The sequence below is a fragment of the Lepisosteus platostomus genome, chromosome 13 (genome assembly GCF_059453375.1).
Source record: "Lepisosteus platostomus isolate fLepPlt1 chromosome 13, fLepPlt1.hap1, whole genome shotgun sequence".
Lineage (NCBI taxonomy): Eukaryota > Metazoa > Chordata > Actinopteri > Semionotiformes > Lepisosteidae > Lepisosteus > Lepisosteus platostomus.
The window spans coordinates 34,621,206-34,648,536 of NC_142623.1; the positions used below are offsets into that span (position 1 = coordinate 34,621,206).

Sequence of the window (27,331 nt, forward strand, 5' to 3'; positions counted from 1 at the left end):
TAGGTATCCTGAAGTGTACAATGTTCTCTTTATTTCAGAATGAAAGATTTAACTTATCTCACTGTATTTTGAAATGCATTGGAACTCATTGGACATTGGACACATTGGACTGTAGTTATCTGTAGAAAAAAAGAGTAAATATTTTTTTCAAATATATCGACTTATTTGGCAGTATCAGAATATCACTGCTGGTCTGTTTATTTTAAAGATGTTCTAGAAATGTTTCAACAGGGTTGGAATAAGATAAAATGCACTCACAATCAAACCATGCTACAATTAAAACTATTTTTCAGAATTCTGACTCCACATTTTATGTACAGTATTGGTTTTTTTTTCATTTCCTGAGAGTTGCCTCAATACAACTGTTTTTTGTTTTTGTCACACAGAAATGAAACAAATAGAGAAATTACTTCCTGTTTTACATTTATTGAATTTTTAGATGTAGTGTTAAATGAAAATCTTTAGTCCCATGTCTGTCTCATCTAATGCTTTTTCTTTTTTTCTTTCAAGAAACAAAGATTTTAGACACAGGTAAGATATGAAATACTTGATAACCTTTCATAAAGCGATTAAGTAGCCCACTTTGGAAAAAAGGATCAAGTTTGCCTAGTTTATATTAGTGCACAAAGGGTCCCTTTGTCTGCACTGTTGGATGTAGACAGTTTGTGCCTTATCGCACTACACATGACTACACTCCATCGCATGCCTGCTTAGAATTGGCAGAATCTAATTAGGATTATTTTAAAATATACTATTATAAAGCTTAGAATTGTAAACTCTCTAAGCATGGGTGTTATTTCTTCCTTTGTTTGTATAAGGTTAATAAAGAAAATACCAAATGCTTTCGAATATTTTTGCCACTCCGCAATGTTAATGCAATAAAGCCAGACAGGGTGTCTATATACATCCAATTGACAGATTGCTCTGGGGCATGATGTCGCCTGAGGCAAAGCCAGCAGCCTGGAGTCCTCGTGAAGCTCGTGAAGCTCACATAGCTCAGAATGGACTGAAGGCACTAGATTCCTGACCTAACAAAGAACTGCCGTGCAAAATAATATTTTGTTGTCATTGTTATGTGCTTGAAAATGAAATTGGAAGCCTTATTTCTTAAATTGCTAAAGCACTGTGCTTATCGTGACATTTTCTAGTAACAACCCGACCCACAAGTACTTCATGGCGGTAGACCCTGTCTCGGGAGCCTTGTACATCTCAGACACCAACAGCCGCCGTATTTACCGCATCAAGTCCCTGACGGGCAGCAAGCAGCTGTCCGAGAACTCGGAGGTGGTAGCAGGGACAGGAGAGCAGTGCCTCCCCTTCGATGAGGCCCGATGTGGAGATGGAGGCAAGGCGGTGGAGGCCACGCTCATGAGCCCAAGAGGTGAGCATTCTGAAATCATCAAGCCACTGTCCTAAGTGACACTTACAAAAAACGCATTGAATTCCAGCAAGGCAGTGCAGACTAGATAGCTGTGCATGCTGTTTTTGTTAACAAAAATTAAATAAGATTACAAGAAATCAGTGTCTCACTCTTTACACTTCTGCAATACTGTAAAGAACTACCACATTGTTAGCTGAGTAATTTCTTAAACATATGTGCATATGTCGTTTGGTGCAGAGAACTGCTACAAAGTGGCATCTGTGATTTAATTTTCAATTACTGAAGCTAGCGAATCTTTTTTTTCCCAAAACGTTTACATTTCTTATCAGAGAAATGTCTTTTGTGTGTAATATGTTGAAAGACTTACAACTGAATTTTAAACTCCAGCAATTATTGATGAAAATTTCAGAATCACAAAACTGTATTGTGTCTTATAGGCAACAGTAGGAGGCTTAACACTCAGTTTATCACTGATCTGAAAGTTTTTTAAGGGATCTGCAAAAATTGCATCTTCACAATAGTGACAACACTGGCGTGTTTGACTTTGTCTCCTTGTTATAACAGATGAGATGGCTTCTGTTCTGATATGAGAAAACAAAATCAGTTAAGATCAACAAAAACAAACCTAGATTTTGAATTATTGAGACTGAAATTTAAAACTATTTAATATAGTGTCAGCAATTAAGCTAAAAATCTGTCAAAACTCAGATATGTGAAGGTAGTCTCTCTTCATATGTTTGGTTTGCTAGCATTTCCCCAGAGCCTACTGTTGTATTTGTCATATGAATCGGCACCAGTGAAGAATTTCATTTTGTAAGAGTAGTTCAGGATTTCTGTTCCCTGTTGCAATGAAATGGAATCAAAATGCTGAACTTTGCAAATCTAAGAGTCTAAGAGGTGAGCACTTGAGAGGCAATAGTCTTGTCGCTGAGCAGTCTACCATGGGCTTTCACACTGAACAAATGCACAAGAAAAGGACTGTGTTTGTTTGGATGCTTCTCATCCATAGCCTTTACTGCTAAGTATTTATTTTACTGAAAAATAGATCTTACAGCCCACTAGCCATGATAGGAGCACGCATGGTTTCTTCATATAATGTAAAAAAAGACCTATTCATTCTCTTTGTAGCTGGACTGTGAAGACTTGCATTTTAGCTGCACCAAAGGTTAGGGCCAATGTATAAAGGCAGGATCAGTGTAGAACGCTCATTGCACAACTATTCTTACATTCATTTCACAGAGAATTTCCTTTTGCTTCATTGTAAGGGTAGGTGTATGGAAAGAAAAGACACAGGTATGAAGTAAAACCAGGAATTTAGTTACAAGGAAGAATGTGAAGAGTTGATATCCAGTGGTAAACCTGTGAGCAAAGCCAAGCTATAAAGCTGAGGAGTATAAAAATCTTTTTTTTTTCTAATATAAACCTTGCATCATGAACTCAGAGCTTAAACGCATATCCTGAGATATAATTAGGGGTTCTGTTATGTTAAAGTCCTAATACCATTTAATCAAAAACTGCTTCTGGCATGAGCCTAAAAACCAGGATATTTTTAAATGAACTAAGTGGTGCCCAGCCCTGAATCTGTGTGTCTTCACAAAACTTTCTATTCTTGTATCAATAATAAGCAATAAAAACATTTATTGACATTCAGAACCAGTAGGAAACTGAAACAGAACCCACTCAAAGCACAGTTAAACTCTATGATTTAGATAGGGGTTCAAACTTGCATCATGTCACAATGTGATTGTGACTAGGATCCACCGAATAACAGGACACAATTGGTTCAGCAGTTCTTAAAGGAACAGCCACTCCTCTGACCCCTGGGCACCAGCAGACTCTTGCTTACATCTGTCAGGGGCGAACAGCTCTTCCAATCAGACCTGAGCGTGCTGTATGTTGTTCTGAAGCTTACAGAAGGTCAGAAGCTAAAGCTGGCTGGGTGAGTGGGTTGGAGGAGCCTGTTTCTTGGTGTACCACATGTGAGCACTGGCGTTGTTGCTGTGAATCATGACATAACCACACATTTCGCCTTTCCAAATTGGATGGGGATACTGTATAATAAACAATAACTGGCAATTCAAAATTGAAAAGAAAATGTTCAGATGTCATTTGTTTTTAACTCGGTATCCCGATTGTCCCTCCTAATGCTTTTTGTCTGATGAACGTGCCCAGCTTGCTTTTTTTTGTATTAATGTGCTTCTTTCAGGCAGCACATGCAGACTGTTCTATTAGTAAATTTTCATTGCTTAATGTTGCTATTCCTGATGATCTAATGGTTTTTACTTGGCCAAGGATAACCTTTTAGCCTTTTACAGGGCTAATAGCCTCTTAAGCACAGCATCCATCACCCTTTATCTCCAAATGCACTCTGCCAGGCCTTGAGTGGAGCAAAAACAGGTGTCCAAAAGAGCATAGAAAACACCTCTGAAGAACACAGGCTGGTTTTTGTTATCTCTCAGCAAACACCTGTTTAAGATAAGATATAACACCCCCTCAATTCATATTTTTAATTAACATGGGTTTTTTTAAAGAAGGGGGGGTTGGATTCCAGTTATCCACATACATAATTATTATGTTCTTTGCTTACTTTTAGAGTATTATCAATCTGCAGATTACACTGTGCATCCTCCCACGTCAAGGTCTTAAAGCCACTTTCATCAAAATTACAGATGCAATAATTGAGGAGTTGTCAACCTTGTGACTTCACCTCCAGCATTTTTGCTCTATAAAGATTATTATCTTCTACAAAATGGGCAAATTCAAGAAGAAAAGGAAACAACCCTCAGAATATACAATTAATACCTAGATGGTTTAAAGAATCGGTTACAGTTACTTATATTAGCAAAAAGAACATTCAGCCCTTTCACTTTTTCATTATTTTTTCGAGGAGAATGAATGGGTTTCTTTTTACAATAGTGTTTTCAACCAGATTTTTTTTTGTAGAAATCTATGTAGATTTTCCTTTTCTCCACCAACAATAAGGTAGATAATCTGCCAGATCCTGTAAAGATTGTCATTCAGATTCATCTGGGGATCAGGCTACCTTGCTCTACGCAGGATTAAAGTTCTTCTTTGTGCTTCAGAAAGGCTGCACAAGGGAATAGCTGTTTGGTCTGCGCAGGAAGTTCTGTTTCTAAATGAAAGGATTTTTAGCATCTGTAACAGCAAGAATCGATTTGCAGGGTGACAGCTTAGCAAACTCACTGTCTTTTTTTCCCTTGTACAGAGCAATAATGCACTCTCTCCCTCATTCTTTCATTCTTTCCTTATGGCACTGAACACAATAAAGTCATCACTGCTTAGGCAAGGTCACTTTTTTAAGTATGAATAAAAGTCCTCTAATTTCTTACATTGCCTGATGTTCTGCTTTAAATACAGAGGATCAATAAACAAAACTGGTCTAAAGACTGATACAAAGCGTAATATATACATACTGTATAAATAACACCTGTAGAATGGAATTGGTTAATAACCCTCAAAAGTGGAATGGAAATATTTTCCTATTAAAAGTATTTTGTTTCACAGTATTATGATAATGTCTAAAAATTAAGTAAATTATGTGAAAGCATGTTCAAAACCAGGTAGGTTTAGACTACTAAAACTCATTTTAAGCATAATACCAGAAGTAAAGTCAACTCAAGGGAGTAGAGTTGTACTACTTTCAAAACTCTCATATAGTTACCCAAAATCCTTCAGGGAAAAAGGCCTGCCTAATTCACATGACACTGTTTCGTATGTTTTTACTGTGAACTTTAAGCCTCCAAAGATTCCGTTTCAGATGAAAAATGGTAATTAGCAACCTGCTGATGTGATGTCGTGGCCTGGAAAAATGATATAGAGTTTTGACACCAAACTGTCAAGAATGTCACTTTGTCACATCCATCTCAGACTGGGAATTTCACCTTATCAAAAGTAAAGAACTTTTTTTAAAGTCAAATAAGTTACTCACTGTTATAAATGAATACATTAACTCTGTCATTTCTTTCACTAACAATGTAATGATTGCAGATCTTGGCAAACAACTCAAAAAGTTTTTTATAATAAAACGTTTGTCTGATCTATCCTGCGTTTTAAGAGCACAACTTTTACTTTATGAAAGTGACAGCAAGATAAGTAGGATTAAATATAGTAATAGTAGGAATTTGGTAGTTTCCTTAATTTAATTTGGCTCAAACGCAACAATACGGCTCGGTAATAAAAACAACCTATATAAACAGGTAGAAGGAATATCAGGATAGGTCTTCTAGGAGAAAGATATTCCTCTAGCTAAACGTAGCTACCTCTATACAGAAATTGGGAATTATTAAATGTAGAAAGACCAGAGATTAAGTTCAAGGACAAGTCTTTTTGACTGAAATGATAAATCTGTTTACTTATTTTTCCACACCCAGGCATTGCAGTGGACAAGAATGGGTTAATGTACTTTGTTGATGCTACAATGATCCGGAAGGTAGACCAGAATGGCATCATCTCCACCCTCCTGGGGTCCAATGACTTGACTGCAGTTCGGCCTCTCAGCTGCGACTCCAGCATGGATGTGAGCCAGGTGGGCAATATGCGGCGGGTCTGTGGATTAAAAACCTCTGCCTCCTGTTGCCTCTGCTCTGGTGCTGTATCATATTCCCCTGTGACTTTGTCTGCTCCCTTAACAGATGCCATTCAATCGTGCAAGAAATGTAATAAACAAATTAGAGGTGGATATTATTAGAAGGGACAGGAAGAACATTGGCTTTGTGTGACTTTGCTATTTAGCAAGACACAAGTGCTTACTAAATGAGGAAATAATGAGGGAATTTTGAATAGAATGCAGCTCTGAGAATTGATGCACAGCAGTATGCTGCATGTCCTGTCTGTGTTAAAAGCCATTCATTGTGTATTCCACCTTATTTACTGATGGTATCTCAGCACTGCAACAACAAGTACTAAAGAGGGTGTTTGATTCATGTTGCCTTATAAAAGTTTAAAACTGATGTCTGTGAATTAATGGGGCTCTTTCTCGCCTATTTACATCTTTCTTTGCCATTCATTTTTTTTCTGCTCTCTTGTCATAATGTACCTGCTTTGAATGCAGCCTGAAAGTGTTTACATAGATAAAGCTGGGGATAGTTCTTTGTAAGTATCATATCTTTCCATCTGAACATCTTTTTTCTCCTTTCTGGTCTCTCTGATCTATCAAGAGTTAATATGTTTTTGACGGCATGAAAATAATTACTGCCATGTTAAAGGCGGACACTGATTAACGCAATTTTCTTTACCTGCTGCATAAAATACTATGTGGCTGATTAGGGATTTTAAAACTAAAGAATGCCTAGATATACAAAATTAAAATTTGACTAGATAAAGCATCCCTGATGAGTGCTACAGGGCTCTAGTTCAGAGTATGTAGCTGCTCTTTTTTTATTTACCTTAGGGATTAGAAATTCGAGGTAGGGTGTCAAGGTTTCAATCCACTTTTATTTTAGAAGAACATTAAGTTAATTATGATTCCTTAGAAATCTGGTAACTTTTACTGAGAGGTTCATTACCAGCACATATTTTTCATATTTCACTCAACATTTTCCAATTTTAATTAATTTGTTCCCTTACAGTCCTGCTGTCTTTTTGTTACCGTTTAAAAGATTTAAAAAAAAAACATACCAGCAATAATAGCGGTAGTTTTTTTTCTTTATATTTGTCCTTCAATTAGAATGTTCCAGGTTTGATCTGAAGGAGAGTTGATCATTTCAAATAAGTATTTGTTATTTCTTTTTTTTCTTCTTTTCTTAATAATCCCTAATAAAGCTTTTGAAATGTGTTTTTTAATTGTAGATTATTATCATATTTTCTAACAACCATTCACATGTTATCACATACTGTATTACTTGTAGATCTAGTAAAACATGTTGAAAACCAAAAAGAAGTTAATCAGTTCTCAAACATTTCTTTCTGTCTTGTTCTTATTGCCCTGGACGATGATCGTTTCAGTATTTCAGAGTAAATTTGCAGTAAAAAGATGTGGAAATTATAGAAATATTATTTAATTGAGCTGAACTAAAAAAAAAAAATGTTTCCTGTACCTATGTTCCACAAAGGCAACAAAAATGTGACTTTATATTTTGATAATGAAGATTGGACTCAGGGTCTTCCCTAATTTCTTTGCTTCATAACCTTGCTTTTGAAGCTGTAGTAGAAGAGAAAAAATATTGAATAAAAAGCCTGAGTGCACAGTTTCTTTACCAATGTTGCATTCAGTGGGGTATGCCAGTAGGGAGCTGAATCCAATTAGACCGTGAATCCATCTAATCTTCTGTGAAGGAATTAATTTGGAAAGTCTATCAGACCTGTACATTGGAAATAAAGTGCATTGTGGTTCATTAGCACATGTATTAGAATTATACATATTCCTTCAGTCCACAAGCACATACTGCAGTCACCAACTCATCCATACTGATGTATTATATGTTAGCAATTTTGGCTGGTGTTAGTATTGCTGTTTCTTTAAAGATGATGACCATCTAGAGTGATAGAAATCACAATGTAAACTCTTTATATTGAATAAGATGATTCCTGGCATTCCATGTTCTCATGCTGAACTGTCCAGTCTCCAAATGTTAGAGGGAGTCAACATTGTATTCAAAATTCACATACGTTAGTGACAATGATTTTTCCACTATTGTTACATTGCTTTACTGTTTACAGCTGTCCTGATTAGCCAAATATTAAAGAGAAGAAGATTATCCATACTCTGAAAAATATATTAAAATCCTGTCACATTCATGTATACTAGTCTGGGGAAAATGGACATTAGCTATTTAATTAGTTAACTGAGTGGTTTATATCATTATTATGCATCATGTGTATAACGGGATTATCCAAAAAGCCATGCCTAATGCAGTGAATGTTTTGCAAAATTGAAATGAAATGCAGCTTAACTGCTTGGTATAAAATGCAGTTTAATATACTTGCATTGTAGTACATCCCATGTAGACAAAGCTTAAATCCACATGCATAGATAAAATCTGAATATATCTCTTTAACATTGACATGTATATTGTCTTTTCTGTTCCTTCTGCTTATTTATTCCTTCTCTTTGCCCGTGCCTTTGGCTTTTACTTGAAATTAAATAATTATCACTAAGGTCTAAATGTGAAAGGAATGCTTTAGTTTGAGTGATATTAAGCCTCTAATGCACTTCAGTAGGGATCCTAAACCAGTCAGAAAAAGGGAGTATATCACATATATTGGATGTCTGTGAATCCAAATCCAATTCAACAAGGACTCTTAGCACTACGAATTTAAATTCATATGGTCTGCTTGATTAAAAACTGCTGGTTTTAGTATTATTTGTAGAAGCAAAACAAATGCCTGTTGTTTAACATTTAAAAAGCAAAAGAGATGCCTCTAATGAGGTAAGTGACCTTGGATTAGGAAAATGTTAGGGAATTGTGACCTTGAATTTTCATCTCATTATTATTAATGTACTGTATTTATCAGTTTATTCTTCTTCTCTGTATTAAAGCTCAAAAATGTTTCAATTTGTAAGCTTAATCTTAGCACGTTACTGTTGTTTTACAGGGGATAAATGGAAAAGGAAGTGAAGTATATTTATGTAAATTGTTTCACCATGTTGATATAGTCACTATTGTGAGGTACTGTAAAAACAATACATGCTAAATAATTTATGAACATGGTACATTGTCAATAATATGTTTTGTGCTGTATCCTCAAATCCAATGCAATATATTGGCTGCTCAATTTAAATGTTTATTTCCACCGTTGGATAAATAATTTTCCTCGCAGGGATTGAATATCATCAAGCTACCCCAGTTACCTTACAGGTTTTCTCTGCCTGAACTTTAATCCTGCCTTGGAATTGTGATTTTATGTAACAGTATTTGTCATTTGCATTTGATGAATGGAGGATAGAGGATACTAGAAAATACATCAATAGTCCAAGCAACAACAAATCAAAGAAAACTGTACTATAAAGTGTGTATACTGCATATACATGCTTTCAATGCAAAAACCTGGACTGCCAGATTTCTTGATACCATAAAACAAACAACCATCTCTAGTTATAGACAAATGACATAGACTATTTTATATACTCCTTTGGCAGGAATCTTAAAATTAATTTATTTGCCACATTCTCCTTTTTAGATCATTACTCACCAATTTTAATATTTAAGGGCAGTGGAGCATCAAACTTTAAATATTAACAGCAACCACACCATTTCCATATTAGTATTAATGCCCTGTATCGTGTGTTTAATTTGTCACATTCTTAAATTCTCTTTTTAGTGAGGAAGAAATATCAAGACATCCAAAGCCTGAGGAGTTTGCATTCAACTTGCTGATAGCAGGGGTTTCCTTGTACTCAAATGATCTCACTCCCAGCAAACGTATCCCCGGTCCTATTCTCGACTGTCTCATTATACACCATATATTAAAACTGTTCGATCTACAATTCAGTTAAATAGCAATAATAATCCATCCATTCTCAGTAACTGCTTAGTGCAAAACAGGATGACTTTGATCTGGAGCCTAACCCAGCAGAAAATGGACATAGGGCAGGATCACAGCCCATTGCATGGCACATACAGAGACGTGTACTCACACATGCATAAGGGGGGCAGACAGCTCAGAACTGCCAGTTAACATAGCCAGTATATCTCTGGGATGTGTGAGGAAACTGGAGGAAAAGCACATGGCTAAGGTAGAACAAGCTACATTCAGAAGGTGCCCAAGGCTACAGTTGAATCCAGTGACACTGCTGTTCTGTCATGCCATCCATCATCGTAATAACAATTAAAATATATTTTATTGTTAATCTTATCGCTTGTGCTTAGTATTATTTTTTTGCTGTAATTTGAGAAGTAATTTACACGGTTCCTATGATATTTGAATAGAGAGACAGCATGGTTTGGGGGCCTGTGGTGCACAGCTTCCTATAAATGACTTCAGTCTTGAATGCCTTCTCAAGTTTTCAACATTACAAATCTGAAATTAATTCTAAGACAAAACACAATAAAGTAACAACAACAACACATTATAATACTGCTATATACTAATAATACTATAATACTACTAAAAAGGAAAAGTAGCTATAACTACATTATATAGTCCTCTGTAGCCCTTCAAAGCTCTGAATGTTAAAGAACAGCAGCATTTGTCCTTTTATTCAGTATCAAAAGCTGATTTTTTTTTCACTAAGTTAGTTTGTGCTCCTGCAATAAAATGGACAGATTTTTGTATTGATCCCTAAGACAGTCAGGCACGTGCTTCTGGACACAGTAATGGAGTCTGTGTTTAATTTTTTTAGGTTCGCTTGGAATGGCCCACAGACCTTGCTATTAACCCCATGGACAACTCCCTGTATGTGTTGGAGAACAACATCATCTTACGCATCACAGAAAATCACCAGGTGAGCATCATTGCAGGGAGGCCAATGCACTGCCAGGTCCCGGGCATAGACTACTCCCAGAGTAAGCTGGCCATCCACTCCGCCCTGGAATCTGCCACCTCCATCGCCATCTCCCACACTGGCGTGCTGTACATCACGGAGACGGACGAGAAGAAGATCAACCGCGTGCGCCAGGTCACCACCAACGGGGAGATCTCCTTGCTGGCGGGGGCGGCGTCGGAGTGCGACTGCAAGAATGACGTCAACTGCAACTGCTTCACCGGCGACGATGGCTACGCCACCGACGCTACCCTCAACGCGCCCTCATCCCTGGCCGTCTCGCCGGACGGCACGCTCTACATCGCCGACCTCAGCAACATCCGCATCCGAGCCGTGCGGAGCAACCGCCCCGTCCTCAACTCCGCCGGTCACTACGAGGTGGCCTCCTCACGGGAGCAGGAGATGTATGTCTTCAACAGGGACGGCCTGCACCTCTACACTCTGAGCCTTGTCACGGGAGAGGCCCTGTACAACTTCTCCTATGGCCCTGATAACGATCTCGGCACGGTGGTGGACAACTGCAACAACACGCTAAAAATCCGCCGCGAAGCCGGCGGCCTGCTCCATTTCCTACTGTTGCCTGAAAACCAGGTAGTGACTTTCACCGTGGGCACCAATGGAGGTCTGAAGTCGATGTCAGCCCTCAGCATGGAGCAGGCTCTGATGACCTACGCTGGCAACACAGGGCTGCTCGCCACCAAGTCAGATGAAACTGGATGGACTACCTTTTATGAGTAAGCATCCCCTAATTAATCAGCAATTCCTCACCACACACATAGCCCTTAAGCTGCAAGGTGCTCATGAAAAGTCTTAGAAATTAGTTAACAGGCTACAGCGTGCAATACATTCTGACCCATTCTGACAATGACATGAAATGCTACTCAAAATGAGAGCAGTCTTCCTAATGTAGTATCTCAACATCTACAAAAAAAGCAATTGAGCTTTAACACGTAAGAAGTCTTTAACAATAAGGTAAGCCTGATCTTTGATTAAAGGGATTAAATTACATGTTTTTTATCTGAATGCATTTTCTTTAAGCAGCCAAGGGAATCTGGTTGTGAGGAAACCTGTAGCTATCCGCTTTAGAGCAGGTTAGCCTTTGGGCAAAACACAGGAAGTGCATTTATAAATGATTTTTTTTCAGCTATAGGAGTTCATTATCTCCCTCCAAGTAATGTGCTTCAGAAATTAATTTTACAAAGCAAGCCTATATACAGAACATGATCGCCATCTATTGACCCTTTTTGTGAATGACACACTCTTTCATTGCCTTACCTAAAGTACAGTGTGTGATGAGTCAGACACATTGTTAAAACTTCCTGCTTTACAAGCTTCACAGAGCTGAACGTATCTACTCAACATGAAGTATTAAGTGTCTAAAATGTCAATATATATATTGTTTTTTGTTATTGTACCACCTAGCTTTTGTAAACAGGGCATCTACAAAATACTTTGAAATTCATTTTATAGTTATCCTTACTAACATTTTTTCAGAAACAGGTACCATCATCAAGGATTAGGTTCAGTCATTTTTTGAGAGAGGCTTTATATTTGCAGATACATTTAAAAGCCTTGTGGCTACATCAGTAATTATTTTCTATAGCCTGAAGATCTGGAAACAGATCTTCTGGATGTCTGTTTGGACACAAACTTTAAAAATTAGTACACATATTTTGACATGCAGATTTGTTTTACATTAGTTATTCAGAGCTGTGATTGAAATAGTCTCTTTACGAAGACAGATGAGAATGTTGATGGATAAATGACTAAATTTTAGTCGTCTTGCTAAAATAAATAACATGTCAGATTTTGCAGAGTTCCTCAGTATTAAAGGACAAGGGAAAATGGAATTTCACTCTCTAAATGGTTTTATTGATCAATGGCTTATTTTGACAGGTATGATAGTGAAGGGCGTTTGACCAATGTGACCTACCCTACGGGCTTGGTGACTAGCCTGCATCGGGAGATGGAGAAATCCATCAACATTGACATTGAGAATTCCAACCGGGATGACGACGTCACTGTCATCACAAATCTCTCCTCAGTTGAGGCCTCCTACACTGTGGTTCAAGGTTAGATTGTGTAAAGCATAAACCAAACATTTTCTGTTGAAAACTATTGAAATATTCTTACAGTGTGTATACAGAATGCCAAGGTTTGACTGTCCTTATGAGTGATATTTCTAACTCCCAAGAGTGACATTATGAGTGCAATGAAATTCCTGTGCTTGTATCGGTCAATGCTGTGTTGTGGTGAAACCCTATTACCATGACTTAGGTTCAGTAGATTCATTGCAGAAATCAGATAACAGACAATAGATGGTGAATAACAGTGAGGAATAGGATTTTCACACTACTCCTGAATTTTCACTGGACCCCTCAAATGCCTACCTTGTTTACCCCCCTCTTCCACAGTGACAGTGACAGTGAGGAGACAGTCCCCCAAGTGCATGGCAGTGACCCCCATTTTCCCAAGCTGGCTCAGTTTATCGGGGACTCAGGGGTGCTGCATGAGGGGTGTGTGCCCCACAGCAGGGCCAGTGAAACTGGCAGCATGCCACAATTGCCACTACCCCAGCAACAGTCACAACACATATAACTTGAGCAAGGAACACTTTACAAAAGTCCAGATTGTGGGCTCCATGACCAGTCAAGTATAGATACACACACACGTACAGGGGTAAGACACTAAGTAGTAGTAAGTGAATTTGTCCATTATCCACCAAACACATTTCAGAAGTGGAGGGGTGTTGTAGAAAATTAACTTTATTTATTGGCTTTCCTCATTTATGTACATAACCACAAAACAATACAATACATACATTATACAATGTGTGATAGCACCTTCGTTACTTAGATATTCAATATTTTTAGACAAATATTTTTAACATAAAAACCTCAAGTTAAGCAAGAAGCATATAATACGTGCAGAATCCTGCTTCCCAGCTGCTTCAATTAAATATTTTAGCATTTCTGCCATGTCTTAGAGACCTTCTGGGACATGGTGTGCATCTGAGACCAAGAAATCCCAACTCAAAAACCCAGTTCATCCCTAGCACAGTGCTAAAGATGCTGATGTTTCCTTCCAGCAGTTTCTAAAAAGTTGGCTCTCAAACAGATGGTAAAATAAATTTGTGACATTTTACATTGTTTAGTTGTCACTGAGGAATATGCTCTGCATATTACTCTGAGAAATGTCACCTGAACAAAATGCATTATCGGCCAACAGTAAATTTTAATTTTTGCCGTTATCCGTTTACGTAGTTGGCCATTTTGTTTCACACACTGCCTCCTCCCAAGGCTTATTTTGTTGCTTGGGAAAGGAAGAAGAGTTATGATGTTATTATGTCTCTCCCGTTCACTTGATGTTGCGACAGAAAAATAAATTCAGAGTTCTCTGGGTCTGGAACTTATTGGAACTCCAAGCATAAAAAGTTTAAAGATTTATATGGAAATCTGCCCTGGAGGCTACTATAGGGAAGAAGCTATTTGGCTTCCTTAAACCGCAAGTCATTTTTATCTTATTTGGGAATTCTGCAGTTGCTTCAGGAAATAAAACTATTGTTATGAGCCAACTAAATCTGCTTTTCCTACCCTTTTGTGTAACTTAAAAGATCAATTAGTTAGATTAGCCTAGAATATCCATGTAAAAGCACAGTGCTTTTACGATTGAAAAACACTCTGGTTTCCAACAGTATACTGCAGTACACATAGGAAGCTATAAAATTTGTTTATAGTCAGCTCTTGTTCAGTTTCTGTATAATTTATGTTTTATTTATCATGTGTAAATGAAATAGTGAGCTTATTTATATTTCCAAGTGCTACCTCCTGTTTTCTCTATGCCTTGACTATTTTAAACGATACAGGGAAAAAATAAATAAATATGAAAGTATCATTTGCTAATCTTTAAGCCACGCAATTTTCAAGGTTGCGCATTTGCATCGCCTCATCTGGCAATATTTATAATATAAAAAACAGCAGTGTTGACAGCATCTGCAAAATGTATAAATATTCAACTTAGCAAGCTAATAAAAAAGATTCTGTCTGGGAATAAACAGAAGGTGTAACATTTTAACACACCTTGTAAAACTTGCTTCAGGTCGAGTTGCTTTTTTTTTGGCGTGACTTAAGTTTATGAGCTGAGAGAACTTTCTGTTTTTCACTTCTTTTTCCCCTTGACTCATTCACATTGTCACAGTATCTGGCTGACAGATTATTATTGTTCCTAGCAAGCAGGCAGCATCTCAGTTTGCCCTGAAAACCCAGAGAAAAAAGAGATGTACTCTTTGACGTTTGTCCCTTTCAGATCAAGTAAGGAACAGTTACCAGCTGTGCAACAATGGCACTCTGCGGGTCATGTACGCTAATGGAATGGGCATCAGCTTCCACACAGAGCCTCACATCCTGGCTGGCACAGTGAGCCCCACCATAGGACGCCGCAATATCACCCTGCCAATGGAGAACGGTCTCAACTCAATTGAATGGCGACTGAGAAAGGAGCAAACTAAGGGCAAAGTCCTCGTATTCGGGAGAAAACTCAGGGTGAGCAGCTGCCTACTGTTTGAGTTTAGGGAGCTGGGTGGGTTTATATTGATGTCATAACAATTGTAAGATTGCTAAGAAATCATGAGGTGTGCATGATCAATATTTATCTTGTTTCTTGAAAGGAGCTTATTGCAACCCAATGTGTCACACAATAAAAATTAAAGGGATTACTGCCTGTTCATAGTCCTATCAGTGTTAAACCTAAATATCTGTTTCTTAGAAATAATTCTGAATACCTAATAAATTGTAAAAACCTTAATATATCAATAAAAACATATGGAACCAGCAGGACAAACCTTATGTCCATTTTACTTTTTTTTAAGCAATTCAGATATTTCTGAACAAATCTTGTGGATAACACCTATTCCTTCTTATAATAATCCACAAATTGTATTTAGAGATAGTGAGATATTTCTATCAAGCTCCTCTGGTTGAGATGCATAAGGAAAGGAAGTTGTGACTGCCAACACATTTCAAAACAGGAAGCATCTTGTTCGTGACCCTAAATATACCTACACATGGCCATAATAAAGACCCTTCAAAAGAACAGTATAACTCCAAAAAAGGAAACATATCAAGTCAGTAAAATTTAAGAAATCATACTGACAAAATAAATGACAGTTTTCAATAAATGAAGGAAGGAAACTTCTAGGAAGTTTCTGAACATCTAGGAAGTTCACATGTCCTAGAATAAGAGAAACCTCTGTAACAACTAACTGAAAATTAGACAAGGAAAACACCATGTGAAAATCGATCAGGTTCTTACGATTTTTCAGTACATACAAAGTGATAGACATGACCTTCCTTTTTAAAAATAGAATTTTATTTTATGCTTACATGATCTGGAACTGCCAGTTATGTTTTTTCACATCTCAGCTTGCAGCTTGCGATCCCTGTGACGTTAGGTCACTCGTCTCGTAATACATCACAAGGCAACACAGCCCTGTACCAGAGGATCAGCACTGATTGGAGAAGAGACACATCCCTCATCCACCGTACCAGATGCCTGAAGAAACACAGGAAGTTGCAGGGGGCCCTGTTGTGCTAAGAGCCATGAGACCTCAGGCCAATTAATCCCACCTGGCAGCACTCAGACAATTCTGCGCAACCCCTTGGGCCATCCTGACCACAACCCATGGTCATTGAACTCAACCTGCACTTTTGCAAGCACCATTACTGGGCAATGCAGTCGGAGGCCCCGAAATGAAAATTTACAGGGTATAACTTCCAAAGGGAGCTGGTTCATCCGACAAGTGACAGGTATAAAAAAAGTGAAGCAGGAGTCTCAAGTCCCATAAGAAGGCAATATCAAACTAGTGCACAGCAAGAATTAACACTTAGTAAAATTCATGCAAACTGAAGTCAATACCACTGATCTGGGTCGGACAACTGATGCAAACAACCTTCAGTATTTCTTGGTGCAGAATTTGATTCAGAGACAAATCACCACCACAACTGGATATGTTGGAGATGAATGAGAAGGAGAAATTGGATGTACAGCCTGGACATATTCTATTTTTGACTAAATAAAATAGTATATTATTCAAATGTCTAAAGATAGTGCAAGACATTTGTCTATCGTATTATAAAATCGGATCAAATTTATGAAAGTGCTTTTTTTTATTTCTCCCATAGGCACACGGAAGAAATCTGCTGTCTATTGACTTCGACCGAAACACCCGTACGGAGAAGATATATGATGACCACCGGAAGTTCGACCTGAGGATTATATATGACCAGCAGGGCCGGCCCTCCAAGTGGCTGCCCAGCAGCAGTCTGGCCCCTGTCAATGTGTCCTATTCCCCCACTGGACAACTGGTGGGGCTGCAGCGAGGCAGCATGAGTGAGAGGTCCGAGTATGACACCCTGGGCCGCCTCTTGTCCCGATCCTTCGTCGATGGCAAGATATGGAGCTACAGCTACCTGGAGAAGGTGAGTGAAGGAGCTCCCAGGAACAGGCAACAGGGAGCCAGCTAAGAATCTGTGCAGTTCTGTTTTTACAAACGTGTGCACATGCACATTCATACACATACAGCCTTTGAATGAGGAGCTGCATCAGCACGTGATCTGCATAGGAGCAAACTGAGATTAACTCTGCCCTGAAAAGAAGAAAGAAGAAATAGTACACAATATTTAGATTATTAGCCTCCTTGAGGTATGCATACAGCTGTGCACATCTGAAAAGGCCCCACAGCCTAAATGATGCATATTTTTCTTCTTTCTCCATTTTAGCTTACCTTAGTTAACCTTTGCTTTTTCCCATACACATAGACATTGATTTCTGGATATGCATATGTTCAGGATGTTAAAAGTTAAATTAATTTTTAAATAAATGCTTACATACCTTACTTTGAAACAATTTCAAAATTAAAGATAAATGTATAATCACAATAGATATTCACATCATTCATGTTTTTTTTGCTATACTGTATATAAGATCAAATGGTTTTTTTTCTAGACCACAATGCTAGAGTAGTAATTATACAGATACTGATGAATAGATTTCTTTTGTGTCCACAATCCAGAAGTAATTGTCAAAATAATCCACATCAGTCAAATTCTGTGCTGGCATGATAAGATTACGATGCTGCTAATTTAAGGATCATGTAGTATTTTATCAGGCTTTTCTAACACTGAGCAGAGGAGAATATACTGATTCTTTTCATGAGAGGTATAATTTGACTTAAAAACTGTGAGATACTATCTGGAATGCTCTGCTTCTTGAATTTCATTTAATTTAGATTTATCTTTAAAAGGACTTCCAAAAAGAAATTAATATTATTTTGGACATCTTTTTCTGAAGTATTTTAAGCTCCATTCACTGAGTGACTAATGATGGTTCTTTTTGTTTCAGTCCATGGTACTCCTCTTACAGAGCCAGCGACAGTACGTCTTTGAGTTTGATGCCTCAGGTCGCGTCACTGCTGTCACTATGCCCAGTGTGGCCCGTCACACCATGTCCACCCACACTTCGGTCGGCTACATCCGCAACATTTACAACCCCCCTGAGAGCAACGCCTCTGTCATTTATGACTTCAGTGAAGATGGGAGGCTCCAGAACACCTTGTACCTAGGCACAGGACGCAAGGTGTTTTACAAATACGGCAAGCTTTCGAAACTCTCAGAAGTGCTGTACGACAGTACCGCTGTCACCTTCGGCTATGATGAAAGCACTGGTGTCCTCAAAATGGTAAATCTCCAGAGTGGCGGGTTTTCCTGCACCATCCGATACAGGAAGATTGGCCCTCTCATTGACAAGCAGATCTACAGATTCTCTGAAGAAGGCATGGTGAACGCTCGCTTTGACTACACCTACCACGACAACAGTTTCCGCATCGCCAGCATGAAGCCCGTCATCAGTGAGACCCCTCTTCCTTTGGACATGTACCGCTATGATGAGATCTCTGGCAAAGTGGAGCACTTTGGCAAGTTTGGGGTAATCTATTATGACATCAACCAGATCATCACAACAGCTGTTATGACCCTCAGCAAGCACTTTGACACCCATGGGCGAATCACGGAGGTCCAGTATGAGATATTTCGGATTTTAATGTACTGGATGACAGTGCAGTATGACAGCATGGGTAGAGTCATCAAAAGAGAGCTAAAAATTGGGCCCTATGCCAACACCACACAGTACAAATATGAGTACGATGGAGATGGGCAGCTAAATGGTGTGAAAGTCAATGAGTGGTCTACCTGGCGCTACAGTTATGATCTGAATGGGAATCTGCACCTTTTGAACCCTGGTAACAGTGCTCGCTTGTTGCCACTGCGCTATGACCTGAGGGACCGTATCACTCGTCTGGGGGATATGCAGTACAAGTTGGACGAAGATGGTATCCTCTGCCAGCGGGGTACAGACATATTTGAGTACAACTCTAAGGGTCTGCTTGTTCGGGCATACAGCAAGACCAATGGTTGGAGCGTCCAGTACCGCTACGATGGACTGGGAAGGAGGGTGTCCAGTAAAACTAACCTTGGCCAGCACATTCAATTCTTTTATGCTGATCTCAACAACCCAGCCAGAGTGACCCATGTCTACAACCACTCTAGCTCTGAAATCACATCACTATACTATGACTTGCAAGGACACTTGTTTGCCATGGAGATCAATAATGGAGAGGAGTACTACATTGCCTCCGACAACACTGGGACACCCCTGGCTGTTTTCAGCAGCAATGGACAGATGGTAAAGCAGCTTCAATATACTGCCTATGGAGAGATCTACCATGACTCCAACCCTGAATTCCAAATGGTGGTTGGTTTTCACGGAGGCCTTTATGACCCTCTTACCAAGCTGGTCCACTTCATGCAAAGAGACTACGATGTGCTTGCAGGTCGTTGGACTTCTCCTGATTACACAACATGGCAGAAGATTGGCAAGGAACCAGCACCCTTTAATCTGTACATGTTCAAAAACAACAACCCACTGAGCGAAACTTTGGATTTGAAGAACTACGTCACAGGTAAAAAGAACTGTTGAGCTAGTATAATTTTTTTCTTAGATGTCAAAATAAAAGTGAACCTAAAAGGTTGTTTTAATTCTGAAGAGCTAGTTTGAGCACTGTGATTTGTAATTCCAGTCTGAAAATCTACACCTTATAAAAAAATAATTTCAATTCATTAGAAAATGAACTTGTCGCACATGTTTTTCAGTAACATGCTAGTATTTTTTAACTTTTATACCTTTAATTCTGAAAAGCCTTTAAAAGTTCTGATTTGACTGCTCATAAACTTCTTATGTTGGTTATTGGTCCACAAACCAAGTGACATTTGTTACTGCTGTGATTGTTACACCTCTAAATTAATGCAGTTAATATCCCTTTTTTGTTTGTTCAACTAGGATGCTATTTGCTGTGAAAACAGCTTCTGAACAACTGAAAAAACATTCTTATTCAAATAGCTCTTCTATTGCTTGTTCATTCAATTTCTGATATCCCGTGTCTAATTGCTTCTTGGTCATTTCTAGAATTCTTATTTATAGAATTTTATAGAACTAAATTGGACCGAGGTGTATAGCTGTAGTTATGGCTGTCTAGCGCTCTCTAAACTCTCCCCTGTATGATAATTGTGTTTCCCCTGTTATTGACTGGTGTCTAACCTGCCTTGCACCCATTGTCTGTGTGCCTACTTGTATACTGCAACCCTGTATTGTACTGTATGTACTGTAGACTAAGCAGTCATTGAAAATGGATAGAGGGGATTAATATACAGTATAAGTAGAGCTGTCTTTGAAAACTGTAAGACTGCATTAATAAGGAGATATGCTTTTCAACATTTAATATAGGGCAGCCCTATGCTGCCCTGCATTATTTATTTAAAAGTGAAATAAGGTTTATACAGAAGCAAATGATATTAAATAGTGTTTATTGCATTATAACTTCACCAGCTGTAAACCGTTATTAAAATACAAGGCAAACCTAACATGCCTTTGTAATAACAAGGTTTTCGGTTTACAAAACAGGGAGTAAAAGCCCCACAAGGTGAATATTGAATTCTGCTTTAATATATTAAATTTAAAATTATTGCTTTAATATTGCAGTGGACTGCAGTTTCATTACTGTACCTTTGCTTTAACTTAAAATAGGTTCAAGTCAGCTCGAACTGTGAATCTACTGCTGCTCATAAACTCTTTGCTAAAAGAAATGTGGACATTTATGCTTTCTAAGCAAATAAAAAAATAAAAGGAATGCATTTTTAGCTGTTATCATTTCAAGATTTAAAGCTAAAATAAAAATCTAAAACTTATGGGTAAAGAATTGAACACTTTTATGAATTTTTCATCATTATTTTACAGATGTGAAGAGTTGGTTGGTGATGTTTGGGTTTCAGCTCAGTAATATTATACCTGGCTTCCCAAGACATACAATATACTTTGTGGAACCACCCTATGAACTGCTGACGAGCCAGGAATGTGAAAATGGACAGGTGTGCCCTTAGATGATAGAAGTGTTCTTGCAATCATGAGTATTAATTTAAACTGATACATGGCATATGTTTTAAAATGTTTGTTTCTTTGTACATTTATAAAAACACTCTATTTTATTTTCTATACCTACTGTCTGTTTTCTCTTTTGCAAAATTCTTAAAGTTACTTCCTACAGCTGTTCCTTCCAAACAATCATCTAATTGGTTATTAATGTGTGTTATATTTAAAACATAAATATATAAATATATAGAGTGTGGACAGTACTGACATTTTTATCTCTTTTAAAAGCATGGCCACTTCAAACAGTCCTCAGTCACTGGCTCAAGACATTATTAATGACATCATTGGTACATCATTAACGACAGACCTTTGACATTCACTGTGATCAAGACACACTAGTTCTGTTTTCGTGTCAGCTTATGTTGAACACTTTGTTGCACGATGGAAGTACCTTGAACTAAATCATGCCCTTTTTTTGTGCCAGCATGATTTTATCCTTATAAAAGCATAGTTACATGGCCCTGCAATAAAAAGAATATCAACGTGTGTCATCCCAGTGCAACATGGTTTAAACATTATTATTTTTGTACAGAAGATAACAATGCTACACTGCAAAACATTGCAAAATAACTCTGTTGATTTAAAGGTTTACGCCGTGAACATTACGAAACACTGCATTAGTTTAAATTCTGGCTCTTTATGCAGAAGTTCATCAGAATACATAAGAATGCTTAAGAAGTAATGAGGGTGTACTTATGGCCATAGATCTAACACTGTACTGCAGACACACATATAGATGAAATATTACAAATAGCATGAATTGGGAAAACATACAGATTATCTTAATTTATCAGAGATTATCAATTTTGTTCTGTCATAATGAAGTTATGGATTATTCGCAACATAGCTATGCTGACATTTGTTCTGTTTTGTTCCAGCTGATAACTGGTGTACAGCAAGCAGCTGAAAGACACAACCAAGCTTTCATGGCACTGGAGGGCAGGCTACTAAATAAGGACCGGAGCATAGGGAAGAAAAATAAGCCTGGCCACTGGTTTGGCACCAATATTCCCATTATTGGGAAGGGCATAATGTTTGCCGTGAAAGAGGGTCGTGTGATCACAGGCATCACCAGCATAGCCAGTGAGGACAGCCGGAAGATTGCGGTGGTGCTCAACAATGCCTACTACTTAGAAGGCGCTCACTATACCATTGATGGGAGGGACTGCCACTACTTTGTGAAGATCGGCTCCGCTGACAGTGACCTGGTCATCCTGGGTATAGCCAGCGGTCGCAAGGTGCTGGAGAACGGGGTCAACGTCACAGTGAGTGGGAGGACTCGCAGGTTCACCAATATCGAGTTTCGGCACGCCACCCTGTCTCTGAACATCCGTTACGGCCTGAGTCTGGACACAGTGGATGAGGAGAGAAACAGAGTCCTGGATCAGGCTCGGCAGAGAGCTTTGAGTGCTGCTTGGGTTAAAGAGCAGCAGAAAGTGCGAGACGGAAAGGAAGGCAGTAGATTATGGACTGATGGCGAGAAACAGCAACTGTTGAACACCGGGAGGGTGCAAGGATATGATGGCTATTATGTCCTGCCAGTGGAGCAATATCCAGAGCTGGCAGATAGTAGTAGCAATATCCAGTTTCTCCGACAAAATGAAATGGGTAAGAGGTAACAGAATAACCTAGAAGGGCCTTACCATGAACATGGCCAGGAGCTGTCAGTAGTGACTTTTTAATCTTGTCTCCTCTCCTAAGGAGATTAAATAAATGGGGTACTAGACTAAGCACTATAGGGTCTCGATCGAGACTGACTTTGAAAAGAAAATTGTAAACTTTACTGCCACAGGCAAAACTGACTGTCTTTGAAAATCAGATTTGAAAAGCACTCACATGAGCTGAGAAAAAAAAAACTGTTGCATTAAGGTACCCCCTTTTTTTAAAAAAGAAATTTTAACCCAGATTTTTTGGGTTTCTGAAATAAAGAAATCATAAGGTCATGGAATGTTCTTAAGTATGATGCAGTACAGATCCAAGGATGGCTACTTTTATAGTGAAATGGAGCTAATGTCTTGAGCTAACCATGAACTTGCCACTGAACTAAACAGAGAGCTGAACTGGCAAAGAGCCTGTAAGGTTCTTAAGCAACAAAAACAACAACAAAACAACAAAAGAAATAATCCGTCTCAGGCCCTTATATCATACGAAAGAAATGTCAGTTGCTGATAAAGTGAACTGAGTGGACAATGAAAAAACTCTGAATTGCTTTAAAACAAGAAAAAACTATGGCTATATTTGCGGTAAATAATGTCATACATTGTTTTATTTAAAAAGAACCTACATTGTGTCACATAACACATTCTTCAGGGTGTAATTTATTTAGATGAAGTAGTTTTGTAAGTATCAGTTGCAGTAGAATTGTGGGCAATGTATCACACTGTTGAAAATGGGCACCACTGTACACTAAGATCAGGAAAACACTGTCACTCTTAAAACAAAAAAAAAGAAATGTAACTGAAAATTTATTTATTTTTATTTTATTATTTATTTATTTTTTTTCCTAGTTCTCTATGACAATCATGCAGGAGTCACCAGATATTATTAAAAACAACAACTTTGGTGCAAGAGGCATTTTTTTTCTTTTGTAAAAATGTAAGAATTGTTCATTAAGGTTTTTATATTAATTTGAATTTGCTGCAAAGCAAATTATAGTCACAGACAAAAAAGAATTTATGTAAAGTGTTTTAAAATTGTTTATACTTTAAATAAAGTCTTTAAAACTGTGAAGATTTGTTTTTCAAAATATATCTGTATGTACAGTGTATAGACTTGCTTTTATGCAGCACAGTAGAATATTGTTCAAAATTATATCAAGTTTTTATATTTCTAAAGAAAGTGGCTTGAATATGTATGAACTGTTCTGTGGAAACCTATTGCTGGTATTGATAATAATTTAGAAAATATTTGAAAAGTGAACATTCAGTTCAATAACTCTGAAACATTCACATCATAATCCCAAAACACAGACTTTTCTTTTGCAGAACACTGTGAAGAGAGATATAGATATGATTTGACCAAAACAGTATTGATAAAGGTGTCAGGTGTATGGGCCAGTATTTCTATAAAATTACCATTGTAAAAATTATTATTTACATATTTATTAATTCATTCAATCCAAGACTAATATTCTTAAATATTAAACTTTGGGTAATGCTAAAGAAAAACCTCTTCAACAAACATAATGTGATGGAAACTATCATCATTTGGGCTAAGCCTGCAGCACAAAATTGTCATAGACAGGACGGAGTTATAGCAAGAAAAACTTAACTAATGAACAAAATCACATGAATATCCCCAGAAAACTGAATGAGCAACAATGTTTGTGTGAAGAAAAATGCCAGAACCTAAATGTATATGAAAGTATTTTGTTACTGTATGTTAGTGTTAAAAGTTTGGATTAGTCCTGGCATTATTTAAATATAGAGTGACAGTTTTGCCTCTTTCCCTTTTTTTTCTCTCCAAAGTTCACATTTGTGCCAACTTAATATATGGTAACCTCCAAATTGATACATACCCGCATGAACTGCAACTAAAGTAGAGTTACCATGAAAATACAGGTGTACATTCAGTGTTTTTCTTTACAACTAAATGAAAAACTAGAGACGTGTAGGACTTTTAATATGGTATGTATAAATCATACACATATCAAAAATTGGTATATTTCTAGATACATGTTGTTACATTTTATTTAAGAGCTGGCAAACAGTTTTTTGTGACCATGCCTTTGGATCTGATAAACAAGAGGAGGAACTTCATGGAGCTTTTAAATAGGAGCTGGCCTTTAAATGGCCAGTGGAATGGCCAATAAGATCTGGACACAGGGAAACCTATCCATGCAGAACCTCTACAGCTCCTTCAGGTTGCCCAGCCTGTGTTTGTGATCTGCTTTCTTTAGCTCATACAGTACAGTGAATGTTTTGCTAGAGACTGTGATGACCAATCAAGAACACTGTATTTTATTCTCTCTTAACTGTTCGGTAACTAAGTTGGATGCAGGCCTTGTATTGTTATCCCTTTGTAAAGTGCATTTGTGACCAAGCTTGAGCTTCTTGACAAAAAGACACCAGTTTCCGGTTAAGTTATCGTGGTAAATTCTGGAATCCATCTTTTGCTTATTTCTAATGATGATGTCAAGGAACAAAGGATGCAAAACAAATCTAGAACAGAGCAGATCCACTTTTTTCTCCACAGAATACATTTTTGAACATGCACTTCACATTTGTGCACTGATGATACTACTGATGAAACTGTCCAAAAACATAGATGGGAGTCAATTTAGTGCCTCTTTGGCAAATCCTTATCTTTTATTTATGTTACCATAAAACTTCAGATTTATGAGGCTGATTCAGTCTCTGATAGTAGTCTTGGAAACATTGACTTTTGATGATGCCAGTCTTTTTTCAGATATGTTGCCCTTCGCTATGATTTATCCTCACACATCACTTTTTGACTGCACATTTGAATAAAACGTTATGTCCTGTTCCTGGTGGAGTAGAAACCATGACATTGACATTTAATTTATGATGTTCAAACTGGGATATTCTTTGGGTTTTATGTAGATTGTCAGTATAGTAGTAGAGGTCAGTAATACTTTACCTTAAATCTTAAGACAAACCTCTAATGTGTGGTACTGAGAGTTTTTCTTCTTTGTTGAGTCTCCTTTCATTCACAAGGCAATCAGGGAAATTCCAGTATGTTTTCATTAACTTTCTGAGGCTGTGTGAAACTACCAGATAATTAAAAAGCATTATCGGATTAAATCTACATAATTGATCATCATCTTATATACTAGTATTTAAATTTAAAGTTCTAAATGTTGTGCATTTAGAAGTAGATGTAATCAATTTTACAGGTATGCTGTCAATATATTCAGCATTTTATTTCCATTATTTTTTTATCAGTTTAATTCATATGTGTTGAAAAATGTTGATGCACACCTACCTTTTTGAATATTCAAGTATTAATTCATCAAGTTTATCAAGGGTATGAAGAAATTTGGAGACTACTGCAATACCATTCTCTGAAATAAACTCTGTTAACTTTGAGAAGTATAAGGGCTAGTTTTTTATTTGTTGCAAGTATTTAGGGAACTATTCTTTTGGGATTTTATATTTATTAGAAAGCATGATGCGACAAGGAGAAGTTTGATTGGAAACAAAATATTCTCACATTTACAATTACACACACAACATCTTGAAAAAAATCCTCAGACAACTGTCCTCTTGCTTTCCTGTAATGGTCACTATGAAAAGCAACTCACTGCCTATCTTCACACGTGTAAACTCATTGGTACTGGTAAACAGTTTTGCAAAAACAAAATCAAATTTTAAAATAACAGGATGCTATCTGGCTCGTGTTTGTAGCTCTCAGAAGAACCTGAATGGTGTACAAAGTAAAAGACTGGAAAACAAAAGAAAGTTTTGTGTTTTATACTAGATTGAAATGATTATTAAAATCACTTGTTTCAGGAGAATTCGGTCCATCTTCACAGCATTAGGAGAATCAGATTCTAAGAACTCAACAAAGGAAGTTTCAGTCTAAAACTTCCTGAAACAAATGTTTTTATAGTCAGTTAAATCTTGAGTACAACCAAGAATCTTTTATATTTTGGTTTATTTACCTTGAAACTTATGACTGTTACCGGTACTTTTCTTAGGGAGCCTAAGCATTTTCTGAAATGTTCTCATTACCGGTCAATGAACTTTACACACTTTGCAAAGTGTGTGTGTTTGTCTCGTGTCAATCTGTATGCAGTTGCTAACAATGCCAGTCACACAGTAATAGCACTCAAGGATTAACAGTGTTGCATTGCTCTATAAAAATTCTAATAAAACTTTTACTTCATTCCAAGTGTTGAGTCCTTAAAGTGTGAGTAAACTTGATGGAATCTCTGCTGTGTTCTCACTTGTAATTGTCTCATTTCTCTCCATTAAGGTAATGAGATTTTTTTTTACTTAAGTCTCACTGTC

General features: G+C 37.5%; 1 protein-coding gene across 10 annotated transcripts in view; it reads left to right on the top strand.

Annotated features, from left to right (window-relative positions):
• LOC148650471 (teneurin-2-like) overlaps positions 1-27,206 on the top strand; it is a 413,744-nt gene extending 386,538 nt beyond the window's left edge. For all 10 annotated transcript variants that reach the window (XM_088604296.1, XM_088604299.1, XM_088604298.1 and 7 more), the window contains 10 exons: positions 511-531; positions 1,149-1,381; positions 5,773-5,927; positions 10,683-11,557; positions 12,720-12,895; positions 15,129-15,364; positions 17,003-17,299; positions 18,222-19,836; positions 21,168-21,298; positions 22,238-27,206. In XM_088604296.1, the coding sequence (XP_088460422.1) occupies positions 511-531; positions 1,149-1,381; positions 5,773-5,927; positions 10,683-11,557; positions 12,720-12,895; positions 15,129-15,364; positions 17,003-17,299; positions 18,222-19,836; positions 21,168-21,298; positions 22,238-22,978 (4,480 nt within the window). In that variant the 3' untranslated portion in view covers positions 22,979-27,206. The remainder of the gene's footprint in view (positions 1-510; positions 532-1,148; positions 1,382-5,772; positions 5,928-10,682; positions 11,558-12,719; positions 12,896-15,128; positions 15,365-17,002; positions 17,300-18,221; positions 19,837-21,167; positions 21,299-22,237) is intronic.
• Positions 27,207-27,331: the final 125 nt, after the last annotated feature.